This window comes from Brachyhypopomus gauderio, chromosome 12 (assembly GCF_052324685.1).
Source record: "Brachyhypopomus gauderio isolate BG-103 chromosome 12, BGAUD_0.2, whole genome shotgun sequence".
Classification (NCBI taxonomy): domain Eukaryota; kingdom Metazoa; phylum Chordata; class Actinopteri; order Gymnotiformes; family Hypopomidae; genus Brachyhypopomus; species Brachyhypopomus gauderio.
The window spans coordinates 9,035,543-9,062,184 of record NC_135222.1 but is presented as its reverse complement, the minus strand read 5'-3'; the positions used below and the strand labels follow the sequence as shown (position 1 = coordinate 9,062,184).

Below are 26,642 nucleotides of genomic sequence, written 5' to 3'. Positions count from 1 at the left end.
TACTTAAATGACCATGATGATAAACGTCTCAACTGTCTAAACGATCACAAGCTTTTACATTGAAAGGGGTCCAGGTTTTCTGTATTCTGAAGAGCTCGTTTTCTTCACTGAGTCACAACACACATGGAGGCAGCGTTATTGCTTCCTCTTTGTGAACGGCGTTTTGTTTTGTTTTTTAGGTGGACATGCCATATAGCAACGTAGAGTGACACTATAATGTGAAAAGCACAGTCAGACCTTAAGGTTAGTTGAAATCACACTTGGGATGGTGAAGAGCTGAAGGGAGAGAGAGAGAGAGAAAGAGAGAGAGAGAGAGAAAGAGAGAGAGAGAGAGAGAGAGAGACAGAGAACGAAAATGAGACCATAGATCGAGAGTGATCCTGGATAAGCTTCAGCACTACAGTTGAGATGGATTTGGGCTTGTACTCTAAAAGTTTACAAAGGGGCACAGCTGATAACGGTTTTGATATTAAATCATTGGATATGGGAGTTAAGTGCGGGGAAAGATTTGATAACAACCGTACAGGGTATTACGCTCAGGAAAGAGGAGAGAGATGAGGATGCAGGCTCACTTCAGCACTGCTCAGTATTTACGTTAACAAGTCCGCAGTGCTGTTTGGAACAGGTACATCCCCTGGACTCTTCGGGGGGAAGATAAATTCTTGCTCCGTGCAGGTGGCCTGGTGCCGCCGTCACTCAGGGTATAGAGGTTCATCCGAACCCGGTGCAGCTGGAGAGCTGCCAGAACTGGGCCTTGGCAGTAAACCTCCAAAAGACAGACATGATCTTTCAGAAGAAGCCGTGAAGGAACACAGACACCAATTCACTCAAGCCAGCAGCACCTTAGAGGACATGCATACGTTACACTTCCGTTACGTTATACATACGTTACACTTCCGTTACGTTATACATACGTTACACTTCCGTTACGTTATACATACGTTACACTTCCCTCATCATCACTGCATCAGGGTCATAGCTAGGCAGCGAATGCCCTGAATGGCACTAGCATCCAACATAAGTCCTGCATCTGTCGAACGATTCTTAAAGTCCTAAGGACTGGTCAAGCTCCTTCATATGTCTTACAGACCCTTTGGTGCGTATTTACTTTTTACTGTGGCACAACTGCAGCAGCTGTAAGCATCCTCTTCATCAGCTGGTTCTGACATTACTAACCATGTACAACTATTGCTGTAACACAGATCAACCTCTCACCATCGCTGCTTTACCACCAAAACATAAAACACACAATATTAAAAACATAGTAAAAACAGCAAGAATATTGAGGCAATGGACGCAAAGATTAATGTTAACGTTTTTCAGGTGTTATCAGTGCTATCAGGCCTAAACAGAAAGTTTGAAGAGTATTTTCTTACTGTCACATACACAAAGCAGAGCCAGACCATAACCAAGTCTAGGCCCACTGACCACAGTCCTGCTGAGAAACACGGACACGGGGTCAGGTGCAGGACAGGTGAGCTTGAGACAGACATGCACCTTCACCTTGATTGGATTACATTTAAAAACAACAGGAAGCTTCTGCAATAACTATGGATCCCACTTTTCACTGATATAACCTAACATGAAAACTACAAATCTTTTCAGATGTAGCACATGGCGAGCCTTGTTATTAAATATGAAGCACTATGGAAACAACCTCCACTTTTATCACTTTCATTCTTGTTATTGTTTGCTGCTGTCCTCTCACATGACATTAATATTGTCACTGGTGTTTACTTTTTTACTGTTGTTATTGTTGTTACTATTATTGCCAGTAATTGCATTAATTAGTATATTAGTACATGTACTAAAAATGTACTAAAACTAAAAAACGAAAAAAAATGTCTTAAACCATTTCTCTCATTTCAAGTGCTTTGTCAATATTGCATTTTACACAGTCAATAGTTACCTTTACTTGAATATGTGTGTGTGTGAGAGAGAGGGGGGGAGAGAAGGAGAGAGAGAGAGAGAGAGAGAGAGAGAGAGAGAGAGAGAGAGGGCACTATGCTTAGCCGGGTTAGGCACTCATGCAGAGAGCAAAGTGACTTGTGGAGAACAGCAAGGCTGTGCTGAATGGAGGTCCAGAGAGCCAGAGTTGGTTCGAGTTTCCCCACACAAGAGTGCAGTGATTCAGAAAAAAAGACTCTGCTGGATTTTGTCTTGAACAGTAGCCATGGGCTTGTTTTTTTAGTTGTGTTCTGTTTTAAGAAAGCAGTGATTTACGTGCCTGTTGTCAAGTATGATGCTGCTCTTCATGGGGTGTAGTGTACACAGAAGCTATAATTTGGTTATTAGTGGGTTAGATTATGATAGACCACTAGACACATATGGTCCCTATCAGTCTTTATTTGCCCCACCATACTCCCACCTGGGCAGTGTTCACCGGTGGCATTCACTAAAGAGCTTGGGCCTCAGTGCTTCATGTTAAATCAAACACAGAACTGACCTAAAAGCATCTCCTTTTAATATTTATTGTCATCCTTTGAAAGCTTTGCCATGGTGCTTGTGGACCTGGGCTTTGGAAGAAGACTTTAGCGAATCTCCCATAAGAATCCCTTCGTGTGCCAACCTACCCATCTGTGGCGCTTATTAAAAACCTCGAATCAACCAAGGGAAGGTTTGGGTTTCATCAGCCATAAAGAAGGGCCTCTCTCTGTTTATTTTCTACTCTTTAATAACAAGTTTCATCTGTCAGTTACCTATTCATTATGCCCAGGGGAATAATAAAAGTGAGGCAGATTACAGCAACTATCCTTGTCACGCTGCCGTAATCATATCGATGGTATTTGTGCAGAGTAAGCACTTGCGGCAAGAACAATAGCTAACATTGACGTCGTGGCTAAGAAACGCTCGCCGCTCCCCTCGCACCCATCGCACCCCCCGCGCCCCCCACTTACAAGCTTCTCAGGGCCAAAAGCGAGATGTAAACAGTGTTCAGTCATTCAATATGCCACATTAGAGCAACGCATCTGACAAGGAGTCTCAGCATCAGCCACAAAGCAGCTTGCCCCTCCAGCCCTCTCAATGGCGTGCCGGTGCACACCGCGTCCCTAGCGACACACAATCTGGCAGGCCACATTTCACCCTTAAACAGTCACACGCTGTGGCCGCACGGGGTGGGGAATGGCTGGGGTTCTGGGGCGACCTTGCTGGGCCGGCCGCGATGCTTGACGATGGCTCTTCCCCCGCACGGGTGAAGACTTCAAATTGAAAGCAAGCAGGATTTTAGCATCTCACCAAATGACAAACACAACTAGTAATTGGACAGCGAGGATTGAAATGGGAGTCTGTTCAGCATTGGGCTGGGAGGAACAAAAGAAGAATATAACAGAGCTCAACTGCTCTATCTGAAATACTGTTATGCTAACGTAAACAGAACTTTCACCATACTCGCCCTCCAACCACCACTGGCTGGTTCTCCAGCCATCTCCTCATTCTTCTCGTTTTCTTTCAATGATTTATCTATTGCTTGGTTAAACACATGTAGTCTTTTGTTTCCTTGTACACAAAATTACACATTCGATTTGCTTAGAAATACTTCTGCTACTTGGTACAAGTAAGGAGAAGGTATACAAAACTTGCTAAATCTTCCCCTAATATGTCATTTGAAATAATTCCTATCACTCCTTTTTTTCAAAGTGCTTTTTTAAAGCATTAACCTCCTGAAGTGACAACACGGCGAGCTCTTACGTCCCATATTGAGAAATTTATGAAATGCAAAACGCATTCCGGGCCTCTGTGAGGTTGGCTGTTTTGTCTGACTGGACTTTCCTCCTCCCTGCAGGGGTCTTAGGGGTCAGCTTGTTCTCAAACTCCTCAGGATGACGAATTGAAGTGGTGTCTAGCCGGCATTGATGCATGTTTATGTTGGAGCAAAAAGACAGATACATATTGCACAGCATTACGGATGACCACAGAGTCTCTTCGCAATGATCTCTGTGAACATTTGGTCTCAATTTCTACATCTTAACTGGACTTCTTAGAGCAAGGGCTGAACTCTAACTTCTCCGAAGAATCACAGTTTGCTTCATCCTAATAAGGAAATGACTAATTCACACAGAAGGATAGAGTTGTATCTCAATTAGATTTCAATCTTAGGACTCAATGGTTTCATGATCCCTTACAATAGCTATGAAAACAAAACGAGTACTCACCGCATCTAACATTCCGAACATTTCCTGTCTGCTTCATTTCATATGTTGTCTGCAGAGTCACTGCTGTATTTCAAATATGAAACATCCTGTCAGGAAGTTTCATATTTGCACCAGCATGAATTGTGAGAATTGCGTTTCATACTGTCAGAATGAGGTACAATTTGTTCTGGGATAACACACCTGGTCACACCAGACATGCCTATTTTTTGTGCCTATGTGCAAGCATAATTCAACCCTAGAGATAATATATGAGGATGAATATGTATAGTGAATATTCAGTATGGCGTACTTCCATTAAAGAGTGAGCGTCAAAATGATTTAGTAGTTCTAAAGTATCCCACATTGTAGAGGGCTTGCTGTATTTCAGAGCCAATATGTTCTATTTGGTGTTGATGTTTTATCACAACAGTGCACATGATTTATGTAGTCATGCATCACACTTACAGAATACACAGCTTTTCACGTGTGATACGGTCACATGATAATAACTCATGCTTGTTTTTCTATGCCCCCCCAGATCAACGAGAAATATGCGGACTGTAAAATATTAATGGAGACGTAGTGATTAAAACATCTTTTTGCATTTTCCCTTTCCATTTACATTGCATAATTTGTCATTGTATCTACCCAGCAAGAAATGATGAAATATGTAATGCCCATTGTTGTAACACATTTCCCATTTTACAGTGCACAAACATGTGATTCGGCAAGCTATTTGTATTTGCAGCTGAATGTGACCACATCAAGATGAATATGCCCTTGAATGCACCCTCCTCTTTTGTGGTCATTGTTTCAATTCTCTTCTGTAAATATTGCAGAACTCTCCATTATTGCATAGTATTCACCCTACCTTCTATTCATTTAGCCAATGCAAGCATTGGATATTAGCATACGATATCAATAACCAACCCAGAAATGACCTTCAAAGAGCATAGGAAACTGGTAAATTGCGAAAACAGAAAAATAGATCTACTGTCAAGCTCTACATGATCAGTTGGATTAGAACTCTTTTTTCCACAAATTACAAAAACGAACTTAATAAACAGGTTTTTCTTTTTAAAAAGTCTTTTCAAGTCTTCTGATTTATCATGTACACAGAAGCAAAAAGAAAAACATATTTAAAAACATCCATTCTTCTAATCTTTCTATGTGAATGGAAGCAAAACATGAGATCCGACTGTTTAATTTTTCCAAACTGTCCACAACCAATTCAACAGGTATGAAAGCGATGTCATCACATCTGAAAGCTGATATGAAACCAGCTAAACAAAAAAAAAAAAACCCAGCGCTGACAGATTCTATATCTAAAGTTCTTTTGTTTAACAGTTTTCCTCAATAAGTGTGCAAATTGCTCAGATCTTACACACAAAGCACTCTCTCACTGTGGCAGCTAACCATGCTGCAGTGAGGATGATGGGAAAGACCAGGACTCAGAGATGGGAGCTACTTCAAAGGGACGTCTGAGACAGAGAGAGGCCCTGACGAAAGAAGAAGGGATCAGACATTCAGATAGAGGGCAAACCAACACCTTTGGCTATCCACTGGCTCAGACGGTGGCCCCCGAAACGAGAGATCCCTTACACGCATCGCCAGTACAGTGGTTCAACAAACAGGGTTCTCACCTTGCTTCTCGATATCTTAGGTAAAACATAGTAAAACCATCAAGCTAGCATTCATCAGAATGTTAGATGAATTCTAACATTCTGAATTCTAACATTCTGGGATGAATGTTTTTATTTCTTATTTTGTTATATTTATACTGCAACAAAAGAGTCCTGATGTATTGTGTTCAACTTTGTTATAATTATGCACATGAATCAGGATTCAGTAGTTATCGCTTCATACATTCCTCATGATAATATCAAGTTCTAAGAGGTTTGGCACAGGCTCTAAGTCTGTGCATAGAACATAACAGCTAACATGAAACCTCTATATGAAGAAGTCTCAATAGCATGAAGAACAATGCAAATATATTTAACTGCCAGGCATTAAGCTGACATAATTTCTTATACATGACTGGGTTAATCATTTCACAATTTCTGTTTCAGACATAGAGACTTTCCACATTTGATGAGTTAGTGTGGGCCATATCTTCTAAGCATTAAACATTCCAACACAAACCATGACTAGCTTTCAGTTGGAATGTTTTAGTGGATTGTTTAATCGCACTGGGTATTTTTCAGTAAGTCAATGTCTCATATTTTTGGTCATCACATTTCTTACATTTGACTTATTTCTTCTTTTTTTACATGAAACGATAACAAAGTAACTAGAGAGCTAATGAGTGTGGGTGAAGGGCAGAGAAAGAGAGGGTAGCCGGGTGCATTCAGGGGCTGAACTCCCAAGGTCTCCGACAGAGCTCTGTCAATGCCACACAGATAAGGGAGCAGCCCTGCTCAGTGAACTGGAAGCATCTTGTATTCACCATTTGGAAAATCATACAGTCAAGGAGCTTTATGGGTGTCTGAGTTCAGTTGATCAGTCTTTGCCATTTTGTTAGTATTTCCATTGTTGTAACTATTATAATTCTAATTATTATTACTGTTAAAAATATTAGTCATTTGAATGAATAGTTAAAGTGATGAAAAGACCAGAAAGACACAAATGACCAATGCAAGAGTTAATTCATCACTGATGTTTGTACTGAACACAGAATCCTGAAATATTTGCTTCAAATAAATAGTTTATGCCAAACAATACAAATCAATGTGCTGTACAAATTAAAGTTAAAAATATAGTTTTAAACAGAAAGGAAAGTTAAAAATCTAATAAAAATAGTAAAAAGATAAAATGTAATAAAAAAATACTGTAAAAGATGTAATAATAAAATTAATTTTAAATAATTTTTAAAAATGCAAAAAAGTTAATTGTGCAGAACTAGTCTAAGGACTAGTCATTGGTTGAAAAAAAGTCTAACAACCTAAAGATGGTTGTTCTTGTACTTTGGGACAGGAAGTGTTTCTGAGGGCTTCATATGCACACATGATAAAATGTTTTTATCATGTTTTTATCACTTTAGCCAAAGTGCCTAGGACTGGTTTGGTTATGAAATATTAAAAATTCTTTCAGTGTTTAGCCCAACCATTCCAACATAGTTCATCCCAGGATCACCTCTGGGTGCACGACTCCTGTAACTGACAAACTGTTTTTCCCCTCTGAACATGAACGGCAATTTGACTGAGGCAGGGCAGGCCTCCTCCTCACCACGGTAACAGTATATTGCCATCTGCTCGGGTTTTTGCTCCCGCTTATCCGGAATATTTTGCACCAAACCCAAGTTCTCTTCATTCTCATTCAGGCCATTGAAAAGGCCCTTTGTTCATGAGCCCGTGCACACCTGGAGGGGGTTATCTCAGGCTGGCTGGTTCCTCCTGCTAACTCGGGCAGAGCAGACAGCCAGCCAGTGGCCACTCTATACTGGGCACGGAGTCACTCCCAGCAACCACAGGAAAATGCCACTTTTCTGACAGTAGTCAGCATGCTGACAAATCTGTACTTTCAACAGTTTGAAACTGCCCTATTTTGGACCATGAATTGAAGTTTATTGTTAGATAAGGAAAGGCTTATTGTAAATATTTAATAATCTCTGTTAATCTAATACTGGAAAATAATCTTACCGAAAATTATATTCACTAATGCATTCATTTATGCTGAGGTATACACTATAATTATTATTATATAATAACAGTTCCAGTGTCATTACTGGTTATCCCAGTGTAGAACAGCACTTCAAATGACAGTTTAAATAAATGGTTTTACTTGGACGTCATCCAGCCACCAGTACCCATGTCTTCAAAAGAATCAACATGTGGTCCTTTGGAAATCCTTTTATGTTGCTGAAGTTCAACAACACAGAAGATATTCTGAATAAGCGGTTCAACGTCTCCATTGAGCCCTGTGTGTGGACAGCGTCACGAGACTCCCGCGTTTTCTTTTGAGCACGCAGTCATTACAATTAGCCGGCTAACGCTGCTAAGTTGCCATGAAGCATGAGGAGAGAGAAAAAATCTGACCTTCGTTAGAAAGGTGTGGGACGCCAATTAAGCAGAGCGCCCATGCTTGTAGAAAAGGGGCACCTGCCCGAGCTTTCCCACGAAAGATTTAAATATGCTTTGGGGTCAGCTTTAACAGAGACATCTCTTAATAGTGCTAAATAAATCTTATATCACTTGTGTATCTGACTCGGCTACGTTTTTTCCTTTCTTAATGGAGTAAAGGAGGTATAAATCACTAATGTTAGTACTTGTCCTATCTGTATGACCGTGCTTTAGCCACCACATTCAATTCAATGTTATTATTTGACTAAAGTGCCATTTCCGACCGTCAAATGTGCGTTTCCCCGCAGCGTGGCCACTCCTAACTCCCTCCACCTCTCCCCTATCCACCTTCCACTCCTTCCTCCGCCTGGGTTTGGCTTCCTGTCTTCCTTTCGCTCAGTCGCTACGTGCCCGACCCTCATTAGGAAGTGTTAGGAAGCCGCTGGAGTGAGAAATGGGTCCACGAAAGCTCGTTGTCCTCATTAAACTTTGACAAGAAGAGTGACAAGAACCAACGGAGGGGAAACAATAGTAACAGTGTTTGAGAACGAGCCCAAAGCTGGAAGAGCTTTGTCCCGTCGAACAAAAGCGTTTACTCGCATGTGTCCAACTGCATTCAGCTTCATCAGGCCCAGGTGCAAAAAACCAACTTTGCGATAAACATCAGAACTCATCACACCTTGGTCCGTCTGATGACTGGCGAGCAGTCGTGTCCGATCTGGCCCTCCGCGATCAGATCAAAGCGGCTCTGGCAAAACGTAAATATTGTACTGGACAATTAATTCACATTCGTTACTTCCATTGATTAACATCAGGACACGGCCAATAATTTCCGTAGTGCTGTAGTTCAGGAGGGAGGAAGGGGATCTTGCTGTTTTTGTGTGGTTTAATGGTCTGCGCATAATAATAGGATTTTACTGGTATTTTATTTGTATTTGTGAATCTTATTTGTTACCTCGATCTTAATTTGCTCAGACAAACTAACTTTTTTGACACATCATGGCACTTTGCTTTACACATACTTATGCATGCGAGCAATTGGACAGAAATTATACCATTGCATATTAAAAATACATTTATCGAACACATTTTTATTAACGCACCAAACACACCAAGCGACATTAAAATAAAAATAAAATTTAAGATCAATATTTCTGAAAACTGCTTTTAATGGCTTTGCTTTGCGGTATGGTTAAGAAATAACTGGAGATACGCGTAGACTGTTCCACGTCCTTCATCACGTACGCTATCACTCATACGGAACAGCACAGACGCGCCTGACAACTAGAACTACTGTCTGTAAAAACGCCTGCTTACAAAAATTAAGAGAACTTTGACAACTTGTAGTGGTGGTCGGTAAACGTGTCGTATTGGGATATTTATGGTCCTCAAGCGTTGAGAAGACGAGAGAGCCGAGTGGTCGGTGCCTGCAGAGGATGCCCGCGAGACACGGTGGGCGGAGTGCGCGCGCTCTCAAAGGGGTGGACCTTTAAAGGGTCTTATAAACAGATGCACAATCATGCTCACTGGACATAAAGTTGCACTTTCTTTAACTAATAATACCAATAACCACCTATTGCCTTATTAGGCTATGGCACAGAACGGGACGACAGAAAACGGACTGCCACAAAGTCCTATTCCGCCGCCTTTGCCTCAACCTTGTAAGATCTCAGAGATCAAATATACTAAGGTAAGACCAAATGAAGGATTTATTAAATTTTGTGTCACTGTAATTAACACGTGCCCATATGTAGGGCCGGTTATTAACAATGTGTAACGCCAGTTGTACACGCGTAATTATGGGACCACGTTCTTAGCCGATGTTCTATGAATTATGTGGCGCACAGGTTATTTCTGGGTAACTAGAAACCACATCTAGTCAGTCCTTAAAATACAAAAATATGGCCATCATATGTGTTTCTAACATGTGTTTCGTTATTCTAACGAAGTCCTCCTTGATATTTATCATTGTCAAATATGTAGATTTTTATCAACAACGAATGGCATTCCTCGCTAAAAGGAAAGACGTTTCCGACGTTTAATCCGGCAACAGGTGTCAAAATCTGTGAAATCGAAGAGGCGGATAAAGTAAGCCACTCGACTTTATGCCTGATTTGTATAATAATTTGTTTATCTATTTGTTTATTTTAAATAGGCGAATTGAAAGTATGTAAATTTGCGCTTGGCAAAATATCTTACTAAAAATGCGTTAAATATGTAGCCTGGAAAGTGATGCTTGACTGCTGCTTTACTGTGAGCAAACAGTAAGACGATCGCCCGTCTCTAAAGGCTGATATAGATAAGGCTGTGGAGGCCGCAAAAGCGGCAGGGAAGAGGGGTTCGTCATGGCGAAGGATGGACGTGTCCAGCCGGGGGCGATTACTGCACAAACTGGCGGATCTGATGGAGAGGGACCGAAGCCTACTCGCAGTAAGTTGTTGAAACAGGAGGCATATGTGCCCAGTTCCCCTTCCGCCTGTCTGAATGTATCAGTTTATCGCTGCTGCAGGTGTTAGTATTGTCAGTGCGGCTTGACTTTGTTCAAATCCCCTCTATAAAATAATATAGAAAACAAATAACAAGATTAGACTTTTTAAAATTAAAATACTACTTGGATGCTTGCATTATTATTTATGTAAAATTCAGGTGATGCAATCTTTGGTCCAGTGTTAACTGTAACCTTGTAGAGATTCCTCTTATAGACATAATATTACAGTCTGGATATTAAAATGGCAGAAAGAAGTTTAGTTCTTTCTTTTTCACTTTGTCTCTCACACATATACAGTATGCAGATACATGCGGAGACACACACACACACAAACACACACACACACACACACACACACACACACACACACACACACACACACACACACACACACACACACACACACACACACAGTTTTTCATCTATAATTCAACCTATGCTAAGTACACTTTAACCTGCCAAATTCTCAAATATAAGTAATATTTTAAGATTGCACATCGTTGCAATTCACAATAATGTTCTATAAATCTGTAGTAATTACGATAACTTTGATTATTGTATAAAAAAAATTAATGTCATTTGGATTCAATGTTCCTTCGTGTGCTCCTCATCAGCATATCAACAGTTATGTTTTTTGTTGATCAGAGACTTTCATGACTTAAGGTTTAAAGTAGGTATATTAATACACAACTCAGAAATCCTGGGAAAGTCACTAGGAAAGTCAGCAAACCGGGCTAATGCGCAAGCTCATGAACTTCTGTGTGTATTATACAGTTTGCTGACAAACTTTCCCAGGACATCTGAGCTGTATGTCCAAAATTCCGAAATATACCCAATAGTCCATTTCAACATGACAAAATTGGAGCATGGCCGTTTGCTCCAAATGGACAACGCAGACCGGATTGGTCAACCCGACAGCCATAACCCTAACCCTAGGTGTAGGCCTTTGCTACCACGGCATGGTGTTATGAAAGCCACTTAGAATTGAGTCCGTCTGCATGGTGACGGTCAGCAGAATGGCTCTCAGGGGGACCTTCTCCTCCTCCCCATTCTTCTGACCCTCTCCTCACTGTGCATTATTTCACAGGCCACCTCCATTCTTAGAATGATTGTTTCTTTTTTGTTTGTTTTTTATACATTTCTTCATCTGTGCCCCCACTCCGTATTAAATCCTTGGCATTTATTCATAAAAATTGTTGTTTTTTACCAGCTACTTGGTGCATTGTGTCTGTTATATTACAAAAGTTTATCTAAAAAATTCTCCCAAAATGGCAGGCCTTTCAAGATTGCCTCACTACAATTGGTAATGCAACCAAAGGTCAAAGGTACACCCACATGGCAAATTATAAGCTTTCTCATTCAACTGAACTCTGGAAGAAATGACCATGAATTTAAAATAATAACAATTACAAAAGTAAGCTAAATCAGTTCTTCATATGCTTTATGCCTCTTTGAGTAATCTAAAAGTCTTCTGACAGCAGCTTTATGTTTAACGATCTTATTTTTCTATTTCCAGACTATGGAGACTATGGATACTGGGAAACCATTTCTGCAATCGTTTTTTGTCGATCTTGATGGAAGTATCAAGACGCTGAGGTACTACGCCGGCTGGGCGGATAAAGTCCACGGCAAAACGATGCCGGTGGGTGAGTGAACGATTCGCCACCTCCCTGACGCCACATGCCCCGTCCAGAGAATCAAACGCACGCCAAATGCCACTCGAACTCCTTTGAAAAGCCTTTTGTGTCGGCCCTTGGGCTTTTAAACGCGACGAGACCACATGTGCTGGGGGAGATCTCTTCAGGTTTTTCCACTGTGGCGCCTGGAGAGAGAGGCGGGCCGACGGGTGGGACGCAGTGGGCGGCCTCCTTGTAGCCTAAGGTGGCAGATCATCCCCCTCTCTGATTCTTCCCCTCCGCCAGTGGCCCTGTCACTCCAGGAGATCCCACAGACAAAACAAGCCTTCCTCTTTCCTCCTGATTAGATTCAAATAAAAGTGCCAAAAGGTGAAAGGGGACCCTGGAGCACAAAGGGTGAAAGAAGCTGCTCTGATCCCAATCGCTGAGGTGAGACCGCAGCGGATGAGCCGGCACCAGAGACGGCTCCATCAGACGGACGGCAAGCCGAAGAAAGTGCGTGCGGAGGCGGGCTTTCCAGCCAATCAGACGCATGTTCACACTGGTTTATCTGCGGCACCTTCATTTTATCAGCCAAGATTATAAAAAAACAAAAAAAAAACCCGGAAATGGCCACCGTGACATTTCGCTCCTCAAACAAAAGGGGGTCTGCGACTACAGCGAAACAAAGTTGACTCAATCCCCTGGCCTTTTAGAACGGTTGATCTTTAAATCAGCGGAGAGTGATTCCATTCTCCTCTGTTCGTCAGCCATGTAAATGCAACCTTTGATAAGCGGACTAGCGGGGAGAAGCAGGAAACCCGGGCTGGCCGCTGCCCGGCAGAGATGAGTATTGTGGGAAGGGAGTCGCCGGGTCTGTAATCCCACCGACATGCTGCTGCGTGGAGAAACACGAGAAGGTCAGGCTTCTGAGAGGCTAGCTTTAGCAGATTAACAGGCATACCCCCTTCATCTCCATGCAGGGGTAACGCCTGAAATGTCATGTATGTGTGTGGGATGCTCTACCTGAAGTGAGAGTCGTCTGAAGTGCGTGAGCATGTGTGTGTATGCATGTGTGTGTCTATTTGCAGGGGAGGGGGTGTATGGGTTGTTCATTTACATACATTTGGAGTTTGTTTACTGTGATTACGCAGTTTAGTCAGGAAGAAAAAGGACTGGCGTATAATTGATTACTTTCAGTGCTGAAGTCAGTGCTGATTGCCCTTTGTTGTAAACAGAGCTGGTTTCTCTTGTGTCATAGCTGCGTGTTTCTCTATAGAGGGCTCTATGGGACTCCCAGGAAATTAAATATCACACCGCAAAACTTGATTTTTTTTTTGTCTGTTTATACTAATTCGATTGATAATAAAAGAATGCAGGACACCCAGAGCAATACGAGCATTGAAATGAGCACGGCAGTGAAACAAGCCCTCCACCGCGCCGTCCAGGCAGACGCTGAGCTCCTGTACGTCTTCCTCAACGATCATCTCAGGTCCACCTCAACGAGGAAGTGGGAAGTCGCCAAGTGGTCCAGAGTGGCGTTCGACACCCAGCCTCCCCCGTACCCGAGGTCTGGACAGCAGGAGACGTGATCAAACTTTACCCCTGGCAGGATATCTGATTCCTGGGAGAGGGAGAGGAAGGGAAAGGGAGACCATGGAGGAAGAACAAAGGTGTGCATGTGAGCCGACCTGCGGAGAGCTTGAACTCCTGCCCTGGCTTTTCACACAGATCATCGCACTATCCTTTCAGGCTGTCTCCGCAAAGAGAGAGAGAGAGATAAAAAAAAACCAACAACAAAAAAAAAACAAAACACCAGGACGTACACACACTTCCTGAGCATGGCTTTGTGTAACCCATTGAAGCAAATGCCTTTTTTCTCTTCGATTTTAAGGCTTTTGTCCTTCTTGTTTGGTTTTCGAGACCACATCCAAAACGCTCGCCGCAGAAACAAAGCGTGAGTGTTAAAGGAATGCTCAGTATGGTGTCATGCTTACTCTGCTCAATTCTTATTTCCCAACAGATGACAATTTCATGTGCTTCACCAAACACGAGCCTGTCGGTGTGTGTGGAGCGATCATTCCCGTAAGTGGGCGACGTTCTCCTGTTTCTCACTGTTACGCCACACGCGTGTCACTCTGGCTCCTGGTCGAGTGTTGACAGTTGCGATTATATCTGCGTGCACATCTGTCGGTGGAAGGCGGGAGTGGCGTGTAGGAATGTTGTGGTGTTGACAAACAGAGGGTCACGCCACCCCTGAACGGACTTTAGTGATGCCGTAGTGTGATGTAATCCAGGAGGTGGTGAGTGTTTATCTATGTGCCCTAATAACTGTAAGATTGGTTGTGTGTCTTTCAGTGTTAAGGGTTTCACGCTCATGTATGAGAGGATAAGGACCAAGCCAGACTGTATGTGCTCGCTACTATTTCAGATTTTAGTTTGGTGCTAACCTTAGTTTAGTGTTTTGAAAAGCCATAGATTTGACATGACAGAGTTAATTAATCATGGCCAACAAATTGTATAAGCATGAAATATTTGACTGGAAAAGTAGACAGTGAGGAGAAATGTTAAAAGTATTCTGGATGTGTGTGTGTGTGTGAGTGTGTGTGTGTGTGTGAGAGAGAGAGAGAGAGAGAGAGAGAGAGAGAGAGAGAGAGAGAGAGAGTGTGTGCGTGCATGCGTGTGCGCGCGCGCGCGTGTGTGTGTATGTGTGTATGCGTGCGTGTGTGTGTATGGGCGTTTCCTAGTCTGATCTGTAACTAAATCTAGACAGGCGTTGGCTATAGGAGACAATGCCACTGTACAGACACACCATCAAAACTAGTTCACAATATTGGTTTAATACTTGTTATATTATAACAAAAGTTTTCACTACAACCCATTCAGTTAAATATGCACACACGCACACATTCACACCAGATCCAGATCCATATCAGTGTTTCTCAATTTGTTCAAAACCCACTGCTGCCGCAGTACCAGCATCACACAACAGTTCTTTTGGAATTGACTTTTTTGGACAAAAACCTTTTTTTCCCTCATGTTTGTGGTGCAGCACTGCTGATGCCAGTCAGATTCACAGCGATGGATAAAATGAAACAGCACCCATTCACTAGTAATTCAATCTTAATCTTGACCTCTGTTAATTCCTACACCTCTAAAGCTTAATCCAAGTACACATTTCTTGTTACTGGGCTTGGAACGTATTTAATGAAGGCTTCGTGCCTGAAGTAGCAGTGATCTCCGTTTTGATGATAATGGATAAATCCAGTTGGAGAGATGAGAGTTTTGGTTTGAATATTTCCTGAAGTGAGTGAGATGCTGATCTTCTATATATCACATTACTGACTCTGGTCGTCTAAAAAGAATAAATAAATAAATGATAAATGCTATCTTGTGCAGTTGCTCTGGTAACAAAGACAGCTAAACTACTGGATATGGAAGATTATATCATACAGTCTGAACTTCATACTGTGTGACTGCAGATAATTACAGAAAAAACTTTACTGACACATCAAGCGTGTGACCCACCAAGAAAGAAAAAACAGGAAACTGTCTTTTGTGCACGTGAGCCATCAAACATAATCTACAATATCACTGATTGCATCTGGAGATGCTGTAAAAGCCAGACATTAACATGTAATTCACATGCGTGTTTAACAACCAGTTTCACAGTGCACCTGGTGTGTTTTTACGATTTCTAGAATTACCAACATTCTCAAGTTTTTGCTTTTTTCCAGACATCTAGAGACATGATCTGCCCAGAGGCATATCCTACCACTGCTATTATTTAAATACACTGACGCTCTCAGGATTAGGTGAAGATGATCCCGTTGGCCAGTCGAATGTTGCCTCTAAACCGACTCGGGTTTAGACACAGTGTTTTTTTTCAGACACTGTGTGTGTATGTGTGTGTGTATGTGTGTGTCTGCAGTGGAACTTTCCTCTGCTGATGTTCGTGTGGAAGGTGGCACCGGCCCTGTGCTGTGGGAACACGGTGGTCATCAAACCGGCCGAGCAGACGCCGCTAACGGCACTCTACACCGGAGCGCTTCTCAAGGAGGTGAGGTTCAGAGGGGAGCTTCGCGGCAACGCGTCGAGAAAATCACACCAGAAGGATGCCAGACCTCTGCCTTAGTGTGTGGGGAGGTGGGGGGGAGAGGGGGGGGACAGCTCCTGCCATCCCTCGTCCTGCTAAAGTAAACACAGAGAGTGGAGGGAAAAGAAAACCCTATAGAAATATCTGCGTATGAAATGTGCCACACCTTGTCGGGGTTGCTGATGTAAGCTGATCCATTTTACTTTTGGTTTGAAGACACCATGGAAAACACACATGAAAAAAAGGCCAAAACCATTTTCAGTGTCAAACATACTGTACATTCATGGTGCATCTTAAAGCAGTTTTAAAGTAGAATGTGCATTCTAGCATTTTAATGTAAGGAATCTGCTATGTCACTGAATTGGGAAGACAGGTCGTTTACAAGTCTGCAAAATTGTAGAATGTAAACAATTCTCAGCCTTTCTTCTTCACGTATGATCAGTTTATCCCTTTGAAAGGTTTTCTATGTGTCACCATCACATCCAAAAATAAATAACAAAAAAAGAGCAATGTGAATGAATGTGCTTTTGAAGCTTCAAAGGGAAAAACTCTCCTTTTGTTGTGGCCTGTTAACCGTCACTCTGGTCCGTCGGTCCACTCCCTGCCCCTGTAGTGAAGCCCTGGCCTCCAGAGATCCTGTCTTCCCTCTTTTCTTCGTCCTGATGATTGCTCACTGATCCTTCTGACTGAGTATTCCTCTCGTGTCACGCAGGCGGGCTTCCCTCCCGGAGTGGTGAACATCGTCCCTGGGTTTGGACCGACGGCGGGAGCAGCCATCGCCAGCCACATGGGCATTGACAAAGTGGCCTTCACCGGCTCCATGGAGGTGGGTGGAAATAATCCACAGCTCCACTCGAGGATGATGGAGGTGACGTTTTGTCACCTGATACCTTTTTCTAAACCACGGACATCAATTTGGCAGGAACTATTAAAGCCCTCCGGCGTTCAGATGTCACTGATCACGCTTCTTATACACTCTACCTTATACACTCTTCATGTGATCTGCACCGGAGCAGACACACAGGAAAGATACTGCAATGTCGTATAAGCGACGGAGGGGAGCTGCATGTTCTCGGCTAGCTTCTCTCGACCTGCAGCAAGTCTTGGCCTCTTGCTTGCAGCATCGGCGCTGAGTTTGGCTCCTGGGTTTTTCTCTCGATCACCCGCTGCTGTCTTTGTGCTCAGGTGGGTCAGCTGATCAAAGAGGCGGCGGCCAAGAGCAACCTTAAAAGAGTGACTCTGGAGCTCGGAGGAAAGAACCCCTGCATTGTGTTCGCCGACGCAGACCGTGAGTGATGTGGTTCTTTTACCGTTTTTTAAATGTAATTCTCTGCTGAAATGAAGAGGATGATACAACAGTGAGGGATTTCTGGGAGCAGATGCACGTAGTCCAAACATTTGGTCTAACTGATTTGGGGGAAAGGACATAATAATCCAAGATGGTAACCCTAACACGTGTGAATGACCACAGTAGAATAGCGTAACATGGCGGTGCTGAGCTCGGACGTTCTTAAGTACATTTGGGCTTGGTTAGCTCCTGTGAGTATGTAGCTTGTTCTGAACGGCCATGGGATGGCGGGCCTGTGGTTCAGGATGAAGGGCTAGGTGAGGGGTACGCAACGTGGTCGTGCCACATCTCACGTGAGTCCGCGGGTCCGCGTGGTCCTACACGGTCCGGGACGCGATTCTTTCTTCTGTCACGCTGCGTACGGATTCTTCCTCGCACACGGCTACTCCTGACTGACTCCGATACGAGTAAATACCCGGCTAGGAGAAACTTTGACAGAAAGGCAGAAATATCGAGTTTTGTTGCTTTGATTTTAATGGAGGGGCCAGAGACCAGAATCTGAAATCTAGTCTTGATCAAAAAAAGTCATACGTTTACGTAAAAAAGTCTACATCTTATGAACAGCAGTTAAAGATCTGTGAACAGGCTCAATCGCCACAATACACATTAATGCACATTCTGACTCAATGATGTTATTGGCACAGATATGAATTTCCTGATATTATTCCAGAAAAGGATGTTTGTACTTTTATATATTATTTTGGGCTGTGTTATATATTCTTTTGGATCCTAGTATGAAAATAATATGGAACTAATGTCCTAATATGGTCCTAATATGGTCCTGTAGTAGTGATTTGGAATGAAGGTTTTTATGTAGTAAGCGGTTCAGAAGGGTAACGGTGTTCAGTCAATGGCCAAAAACAGTCAATTCTTTGTTTCATTTCCACAAACAACTGCACATCCGTAACCTGCCACATGACAATCATTGCTGTCATGCTCTACAACTTTAGTTTTTTTAGGAAATGGTTTTTCAGAGAAGGAAAACATGCATATATCAGTTGTCGTGATTTTGAAAGATCAAATTAATGTCAAGGAATCTGTGATAAAAATGTTTTATAAAAGTTAAAAATTTGTTGACCATAATCTTAACTGGAAACTGAACTCTTAGGGAAGTGTTGTAAGTAACATAAAGTGTCTGGCCTGAACGTGTGTGTGTGTTTGGGTGTGTATAATCATGTACGGATGTGTGTGTTTGTGTATATGTCTGTGCACGCATGTGTGTGTATGGATGTGTATGTGTGTATGGATGTGTGTGTGTGTGTGTATGGATGTGTGTGTGTGTATGGATGTGTGTGTGTGTGTATGGATGCGCGCACACGTGTGTGTATGGATGTGTGTGTGTATGTGTGTATGTATGTGTGTGTTATACAGTGCCCTTAGCAGTGCAGGAGGCACAGAAGGGTGCGTTCTATAACCAGGGCCAGTGCTGCACCGCGGCCTCCCGTGTCTTCGTAGAGGAGTCCATCTACGACGACTTCCTGAGACTCAGCATTGAAAGTGCCAAAAAAATTACAGTCGGGGACCCCATGGACCCCTGCACCTCACACGGCCCTCAGGTACGCCACCGCTCTGGCCCCTGCCGAGAGCCCCGCCGCTGTGTGTGTGTCACGGTGCTGTAGTGCCCGTATTCTCCGTGCCCTCTGGATGGCGACGTCTCGAGCTGTGTCCTGCGTGCGCTGTAGCGTTCACCCCACACCTCCTCTGATCTCCCCGTCTGTCGTTCCTTCCCACGCTCCCTTGCTCCGCGGGCGAGCAGATCGACCGGCAGCAGTTCGACACCATCCTCGAGCTGGTGGAGAGCGGGAAGAAGGAGGGCGCCCGGCTGGAGTGTGGCGGCTACGCGGTGCAGGACAAGGCCCTGATCATCCAGCCCACCATCTTCTCAGACGTCAAAGACCACATGCGTCTAGCAACAGAGGAGGTAACGCGCGCTTCCCAGACGCCTAACACACAAACTCTGTCTGCTGCACTCTTTGCGTTATATTTTAATTATATGGGTAGGATAGGTAATGACAACTGCTATGCTACATTTGTAAAGTCCAGTGAAGTGGCTGTAGGTTGGAGAACGTGGGTGTTCTGCCCTCTAGTGGTTCGAGTGTGTAAGCATGTACTCAAGCGCTCATGGTGTGGCAAGCATATGGCCCTGCTAAAATGGTGCTTTTTTTATTCTTATCTAATAAGATGGGAATTGTTATTGGTCAAATATTATACATTCGCTCAGAAATTGCTTTTACATTATTTATTTATTTATTATTCATTATTTATTACCAAGCTCTCTGTTCTTAGTGAAACTGTCATTTCAAATTCATGTCATTTTTAAATCATATCGTCTGTATCACGTAGTCTGGTTAGACTGTACTTATTGACTGTTTACTTTGTCAGTGTGGTTCTGTAACTATTTAATATCAGCGCCTGTGTAGTCTGCAACTGTGTGCTGTCACACTGGCAGTGTTCCAGTAAATGATGTTTTGACATGCTATAATTTGGTTTGGTCAAATTATGTGTATCTCTGATTGGTCCTGACGTGTAACAATGTTAGTGTCTGTTCAAGAACTCAGTGCCAGAACCACGTGTGAGGGGATTCAGCATGGCTTGACTACATGCTTATGATTTTTAATAATCACAGTTTTGGTCGTTTGTGCTGATCTATTGCATTTACCCCAAACCTCACTGCTTACGATGTGAAAGATTCGGTAGGACTCATCTTTCTGTAACATCCACTTATATAACAGCGTGTGTCTATATAAAGGAATGCAAATAAATAATGTATAGCCTACTGCTGTCGATATTATAGATCTTTGGGCCAGTGCAGTGCATAATGAAATTTAAGAGCCAGGAGGAAGTGATCGAGAGGGCGAACAACACGCACTACGGCCTCGCAGCGGCGGTGTTCACACGCAGCGTGGAGAGAGCGATGCGCGTGTCCTCGGAGCTCGAGGCCGGCACCGTCTGGTAAGGCGCCGTACTTTACGATCCCGCACGGCTGACTTGCGCTCCATGTGGACTGAACTTTAGAGACATTCTGCAGAGCTTCACCCAGTTGCAGACGGGAGGGTTTTTTTTAGCGTCGTTTTAAGTGGTTAAGAAAACGTCGCGCACTCACATGTAATTTTGTTAAGGATAGGAGTGTACTGATACAAATATTTTTAGGTTTGATCCTATATTTGACTTGTTTGCGATTCGATTTGATTATGGATACATAAATGTGAGTCAAAACATATTCATAGAGCTATGATTATAACATACTAATTGATTTGGTTCAGAACAATGTAAACTTTTAACAATATGGTCAAAAACAGTGCAAATGAGCTATAAACTGTTATATTTGAGTATATTAAAACCTTATATAACACGAGAAACCCTTTGGAATTATATTGTTATTATATAGTTAATGTAGTAAATGATTAATTTGTGCATTACATAATGGCATTATAAATGAGTATTAAGATAATGATGCGATACCAATGGCAGTTCCAAGCCTTTTACTTCCAGAAGTCAATCCTAATAGTTCCATTAACTAGCCACTAGATGGAGCCACCTCAGCCATTATAGGACCGCAGCTTTCTGCAGTGACAAACTAAAACTTTACTCTGAATACCTCTGAACTTAGGCCATTATGCAAAAATAGTTGCAATTTTATCAATGCAACAGTGAGTGTATCTCCATATTTGTTGGAAGTCAGTGCAGAAATATCAAGGATCATTATGTATAGATCTGTAATTTCAGACGATCCTAAATGTAAAACTAAACCCTAATTGTCTTTGGTTCTTTCCACCTTGTGTATTTCTCGTCGCGTCAGGGTGAACTGCTACAACGCCCTCCATGCTCAGGCTCCCTTTGGGGGTTTCAAGATGTCTGGAAACGGACGAGAGCTGTGAGTACAAGTTCTTTCTGGTCCTCATGGGCTCCTGCGATGGATGAAAATCACTGTGTAGCCACGCATATGTGAGCCGCCCGGCCCATTGTGCTAAGCACAAACTACTCTGTGTGCAGTGGGGAGTACGCGCTAGCCGAGTACTCAGAGGTCAAAGCCATCACCATCAAGCTCAACGATCAGCTGACCGTGTGAGGGAGGCCACAGACCTGCGGTTGACCCCACCCTGCAAACCCCACCCATTCACCATCCAATCAGAGTGCCTTCTACCCGTGACTCAAGAGGTGGGGTGGGATGACGTGAGGGGGAGACCTACAAAACTATGATGTCACGATGAACTTTCCTGCCGCTAAAATGACTTCTCACATTTCAATAAACTCCTTTGCTTCCAGCCTTAAAAAAATCTATTAGATGTACTGTACAGATACAAATTGTTTGAATTTTTTTTGTGTGTGTGTTTAATCTGGATGTCTTTATATGCAGGAATTATGATCTGTAATCTCCTTGTTTGATTCCACTTACCATGATGTTCCAATTTCACACCCAAATAACATATAATTGCACATGCATTTCAGGACACTTTTGGTATAAAAGTTCTTGATTGGCTTGAATTTTTCGCTGTCAAGACATATTTTCTTCTCCTTCTACTGAGAAGTCCTGTTACATGTATACCTGGTATTATGTTTCACTTCATATATTGCAATAATTCTAATGCAACAATCCGTAAGAGAGAGATGGAGAGGCTACATGAAGGTTTTAGGGTTTTTGATTTAGAGTTCCTGTCCCAGGAACTCAGGACATGTTCAGATGAACAGTAACTAGGTTTTGGACATGTAGTCTTAAACATTAAGCACCTCGAATGGAAGGTTATTATTATAATACATCTGTTGTGACAGATTTGGTTGAAAATCTAGTGATGTTACTATAATTTGTACTGTACTGTAATAGAGTTGATTTTGATGTTGCTTTTACATGCGCTTACCTTTAGAATGAAAAGTAAAATGGGAGAAATGTAGTTATCTATTGTTATAATGTACATGCATATAATATTTCAAAATGTTAAAAGTATATTTTACTCACTTTGTTTCTTAAAATGGCTTTTACCGTTTTGAAAGCTATTTATAATGCTTAAACGTTTAAATAAAATCTCTAGAATCGTTCAGTTTTTAAATGAATATTCCTTAGGGACTAATCAAATGTCATAAGGAAATAATTACTCACCCACCACCATCCCCTCGCACAAACACATACATACACACACAAATACATTTTACATATTACAATTTACATATTTTACACACTCATTTGCCTTATGCTACGTACTGTCGAAGTCTACAGTTGGACGTTTTGCTTTACAGCAAAAGGTTAACGTGCAAACTATGTAGGCTTGGTATCTCCTTAGTATGCACTACTCCTATCCGCATTTCGCTATATTTCGAGAAGATAACTTTTTCTTCAATCAGACCCACTATGGTACACTTGTCTCGTGCTCACTGCCTCCTCCAATGTCATGCAATCCTGTTGCGCTGCTTTCTGAAGGGAAAATACTTTGCATCAGGCGACACCAGGAAGTAAAACGGGCAACTGAAGGCTTCAAACGTGAGGACAAACTACGGTTCGCGGTATTCTTCTCGGTGAACATCTGCACTGTTTAAAACAGCGGCTTTCAAAGTTTGCCCACACTACGCCGTAGGAAAATGTCGATTGGAAGTATTGGTAAGTGACGTACTTGTGAATTGTAAGAAGTCTGCAGTGAAGTTGAAGTTAGCACGCGAACTGGACGTGGAACGCTCGCGCACATGCGCGTGCAACGAGTCTCGAAAACACCACACGCATTGATTTGATTATCACATTATTTAGATCATTATTATAATAGTCAGTTAAAGGGAGTACATAGTCATTTTTGTTTGTTTTACAACTTTCCTTTTTCCTTTTGTTTAGATGCTCAGTCTAACAATAGCGCTGTATTGACAATGTTGACACATAATGCGTTCTTGCTGGATGCGTCGCTTACGACCGATTGTATAAAGGGAAATCAAATGTTGCCAGCCGTATCTGGTCGTGTCCGTTTTTATATTACAAAATATGGTTAATCGTAGACGAATATTGTTATTCCGCCGTTCGGTGTGAAGACAGAAATCTTATAACGCGAAATAATTATTACTGGGAAGTTTTTAAAGCGGAGAGGCGACGTCCCGGGTACTGCGGGAGAATCAAAGCTGGGGCAGAAATAACAGACTGGTACGAACAGCTTCTGGTAGTTACGGTTGTCAAATCATTGCAATTCAGTGTAAATGGCATTACTGTAGAACGCAAAATAAGGCCGTGTCTGTTTCAGTGACCAATGACTTCACTGTTCCCGGCCAAGGAAAAATGAGTAATGTCTGTAGACGGCATCGTTGGTCCAGCATTGGGAAGGACGTTGTTGGGGGGCACACTGTTGTGGCGGTGATCTGATCCGGACGGCGTATTAAAACAGCACAAAATAAGGCTTTAACAGTCTAACATGTTGGATTTGATTTGGGTGCAGTGAGAAAAATTGACTGCTGTACACTACCAGAGGTAAAACTGTTCATGACTGCTCTGTGTACCATGGTATCTTACAGCAATACGTTGTAGTAAATCATATGACACTTTATATCTTTTATCTGTCAAGGCTGCTGATTTGGTTGGCTTTTCAATTCTGGCAGCAACCACGCTGAACCACTGGCTCTGCCAGATCTGCTGAGATAATGAAATGAGCTGACATGTCTGACTTCACTGCTACACTTTCAGTTTGTAACTGGCCAGTCAACTCTTGAGGTTTTTTTCTTTCCCTCCAGGTTAGTGGAAGGTGGGCCTTTGTGTTAACACTACAATGATCTCACCAGACTGAGATGCTCCTCTTGATGCAATGTCGTACTGGAAAGTTGGATCTGCTGAAGACCTGGAGGGCCAACCTGCCTGCACAGGGGCAGAGCAAGATGGTGAGGATGCTCTTTCTACATGATCTGATTACGTTTCATATAGGCTTTCTTTCTACAAGTACCAACATTTCCTGCATGTCAAGATTACTAGTCTTGCATTTCGGACTCATTAATGCTCTCCATTTAAATCCTGTCGGTCTGTATTGGAGTCAGTTAGGTTTTATATGTGAGGCAATCAAGATTTAGTTGATCTAATTGTCATACTTTCCGTTAGTAGTAAGTTAAACCTAATAGTTTAAGTGTCAAGCTCAGTGAAGTTCACCTCACAGTGTGCTAATAAATTACTGTACTGTTTATGTAAGGCCACATGACTTGGGGGGAAAATTTAAATCCCTGTCTTGTGAACAAACTGGCTTATTTGACCCGAGGAGTTACCTGTAACAATAGTGGGAAGGTCACTTTAGAAAGGTGTGTTTGCAACCCCAAGAATGCAAAAATCTCCCAAACCTTTTCAATTGACAGTGATTCCACACACAGCAGAATATACAAGTACTCGTTGTGATCCATCTAATTTTAAAGCAAAGGATGCAACGAATGGGTATGGATTTGGTATGGATTATAGTTTTTCCAAATTGTGCATTTTAGCATCTCTGATTCCTGTGTCATTCCAAATACAAGGTGCATGCAAGTGGACGCAAAACAGCTGGCTGGTATTACCTTGGGGGTTTATATAGATTCAATAACCAGTGAATCTTATGTCGCCTTCTGCCAGTAAAGCTGTGGTATTTTCTTCTGTACAGTGAATTTCTCTGTGCCAGTATTCTTAGCACTGCCTGACTGCTAGCCTAGATGTTGTCAATGATCTTATTACACAGTAATACTTCAGGAGTAGAAATAAACCTTTAATTTATGTGACCAGGCTGTTAAATGACAACAAGCTAGTTCCTAATTTTCGAAAGTCTTTCATTTGTGCGATTAGGCTTTGACATGCCACAAATGAAAAATGTATTCTTTGTACTATCATCTCTGAGGTCTTGAGAATAAGGTGTAAGGTAAATCAATTATTTATTTCACTTCACTTGAGTTTACTCTATGCTGCTTTGACCAGTCCCGCTGGGTTCTTCTTCTAGCGTAGCATAGCATAGCAGCCTTAAAGCTGCTTTTGAGGGCTGGAAGACTGATAATATGTGCGTAAATCAGGGACACGTGCAAGGCATTCATGTCCATGGGGGCACCATAGCAGTCAGAGACACATCTGTGTGGCGGTCATGGTTCAGGGAAGCTCAGTGTCTGCTGTTTAAATTTAGAAGCTAGAAGTGAAACGCAGAATGGCCCCAAATAAAGGTTGATAATGCATTTGTATGTAAAAACGTAAAAGAAAGGTTCTTAAACAGTTCTTGCTTGGGTGTGTGATTCTAGGAAGAACGTTTAATCGCGAAAGGACCATTTCATTATTTGGATCTTTAATTTTAAGAAAGGTTCTTTACACTAAATGCTAATACTGCATTTACCCTGCCCCCACCCCTGATTTTAGACACTTTACTGGATGTTTGAGATACCCTGCAAATAAATATGATTAAGCTTAGTAACTAGTCATAAGCTCAGTGAATTAGTTGAGATCATTTTGAAGTTTGTCTAAGGATAGATAGTTAGCTAATGATTTGGAAAAGATTGATTTGCAAGATAGCTAGCTGCTCTGACCAAGCAGCACAAGTCCACAACTTTTATAGAGGTGATGACTTGGGATATTGATAATATAATTATAGTCCTAGAAGCTGTAGTTTATTGTGCAAATACTGTGTGTTCCTAAGAATGTGTCAGGAATGTATCAAAGAGTTGCTTAGCTTTACCTAACAGTTATGTCTCTGCTGTCCAATTATGACACAGGTGTGGACAGTCATTAAGTGTGCCAGTGGCTTGAGGACGTTGGACAGGGACATGTCAAACAAGCTTTCATTTGTTGAATATTTTCAGATTGGTTTAACTGACAGTTCTAATTTTTAAAACTAAATTAATTATTTTCTTTCTGGAAAGCTGATGTGTCCTAATTTATATATTAAACAGGTGACTCAAATCGCCTGATGATTATAAACAAAATCATTGTTTTTATTTGTTGTTTGCTT

At 42.2% G+C, this 26,642-nt stretch overlaps 2 protein-coding genes across 3 annotated transcripts in view; both read left to right on the top strand.

Moving 5' to 3' along the window:
* The first annotated feature begins 9,710 nt into the window (after nucleotides 1-9,710).
* On the top strand, nucleotides 9,711-22,771 carry aldh1a3 (aldehyde dehydrogenase 1 family, member A3). Of its 2 annotated transcripts, XM_077022996.1 has the most exons (13): nucleotides 9,711-9,881; nucleotides 10,175-10,279; nucleotides 10,481-10,621; nucleotides 12,196-12,325; nucleotides 14,319-14,380; nucleotides 16,227-16,355; nucleotides 17,104-17,217; nucleotides 17,577-17,679; nucleotides 19,111-19,295; nucleotides 19,496-19,660; nucleotides 20,534-20,691; nucleotides 21,539-21,613; nucleotides 21,733-22,771. In XM_077022996.1, exons 1-13 carry the CDS (start codon nucleotides 9,783-9,785, stop codon nucleotides 21,806-21,808), a joined length of 1,542 nt encoding a protein of 513 aa, XP_076879111.1. In that variant the 5' UTR covers nucleotides 9,711-9,782; the 3' UTR covers nucleotides 21,809-22,771. The 2 variants fall into 2 exon arrangements, with proteins under 2 accessions (XP_076879111.1, XP_076879112.1); XM_077022997.1 differs by lacking the exons at nucleotides 9,711-9,881; nucleotides 10,175-10,279; nucleotides 10,481-10,621; nucleotides 12,196-12,325 and adding an exon at nucleotides 12,346-13,215.
* A 400-nt stretch (nucleotides 22,772-23,171) lies between these two features.
* lrrk1 (leucine-rich repeat kinase 1) overlaps nucleotides 23,172-26,642 on the top strand; it is a 58,308-nt gene continuing 54,837 nt past the window's right edge. The window contains exons 1-2 of the mRNA XM_077022993.1: nucleotides 23,172-23,329; nucleotides 24,436-24,579. Coding sequence (XP_076879108.1) covers nucleotides 24,507-24,579 — 73 coding nt within the window. The 5' untranslated portion in view covers nucleotides 23,172-23,329; nucleotides 24,436-24,506. The remainder of the gene's footprint in view (nucleotides 23,330-24,435; nucleotides 24,580-26,642) is intronic.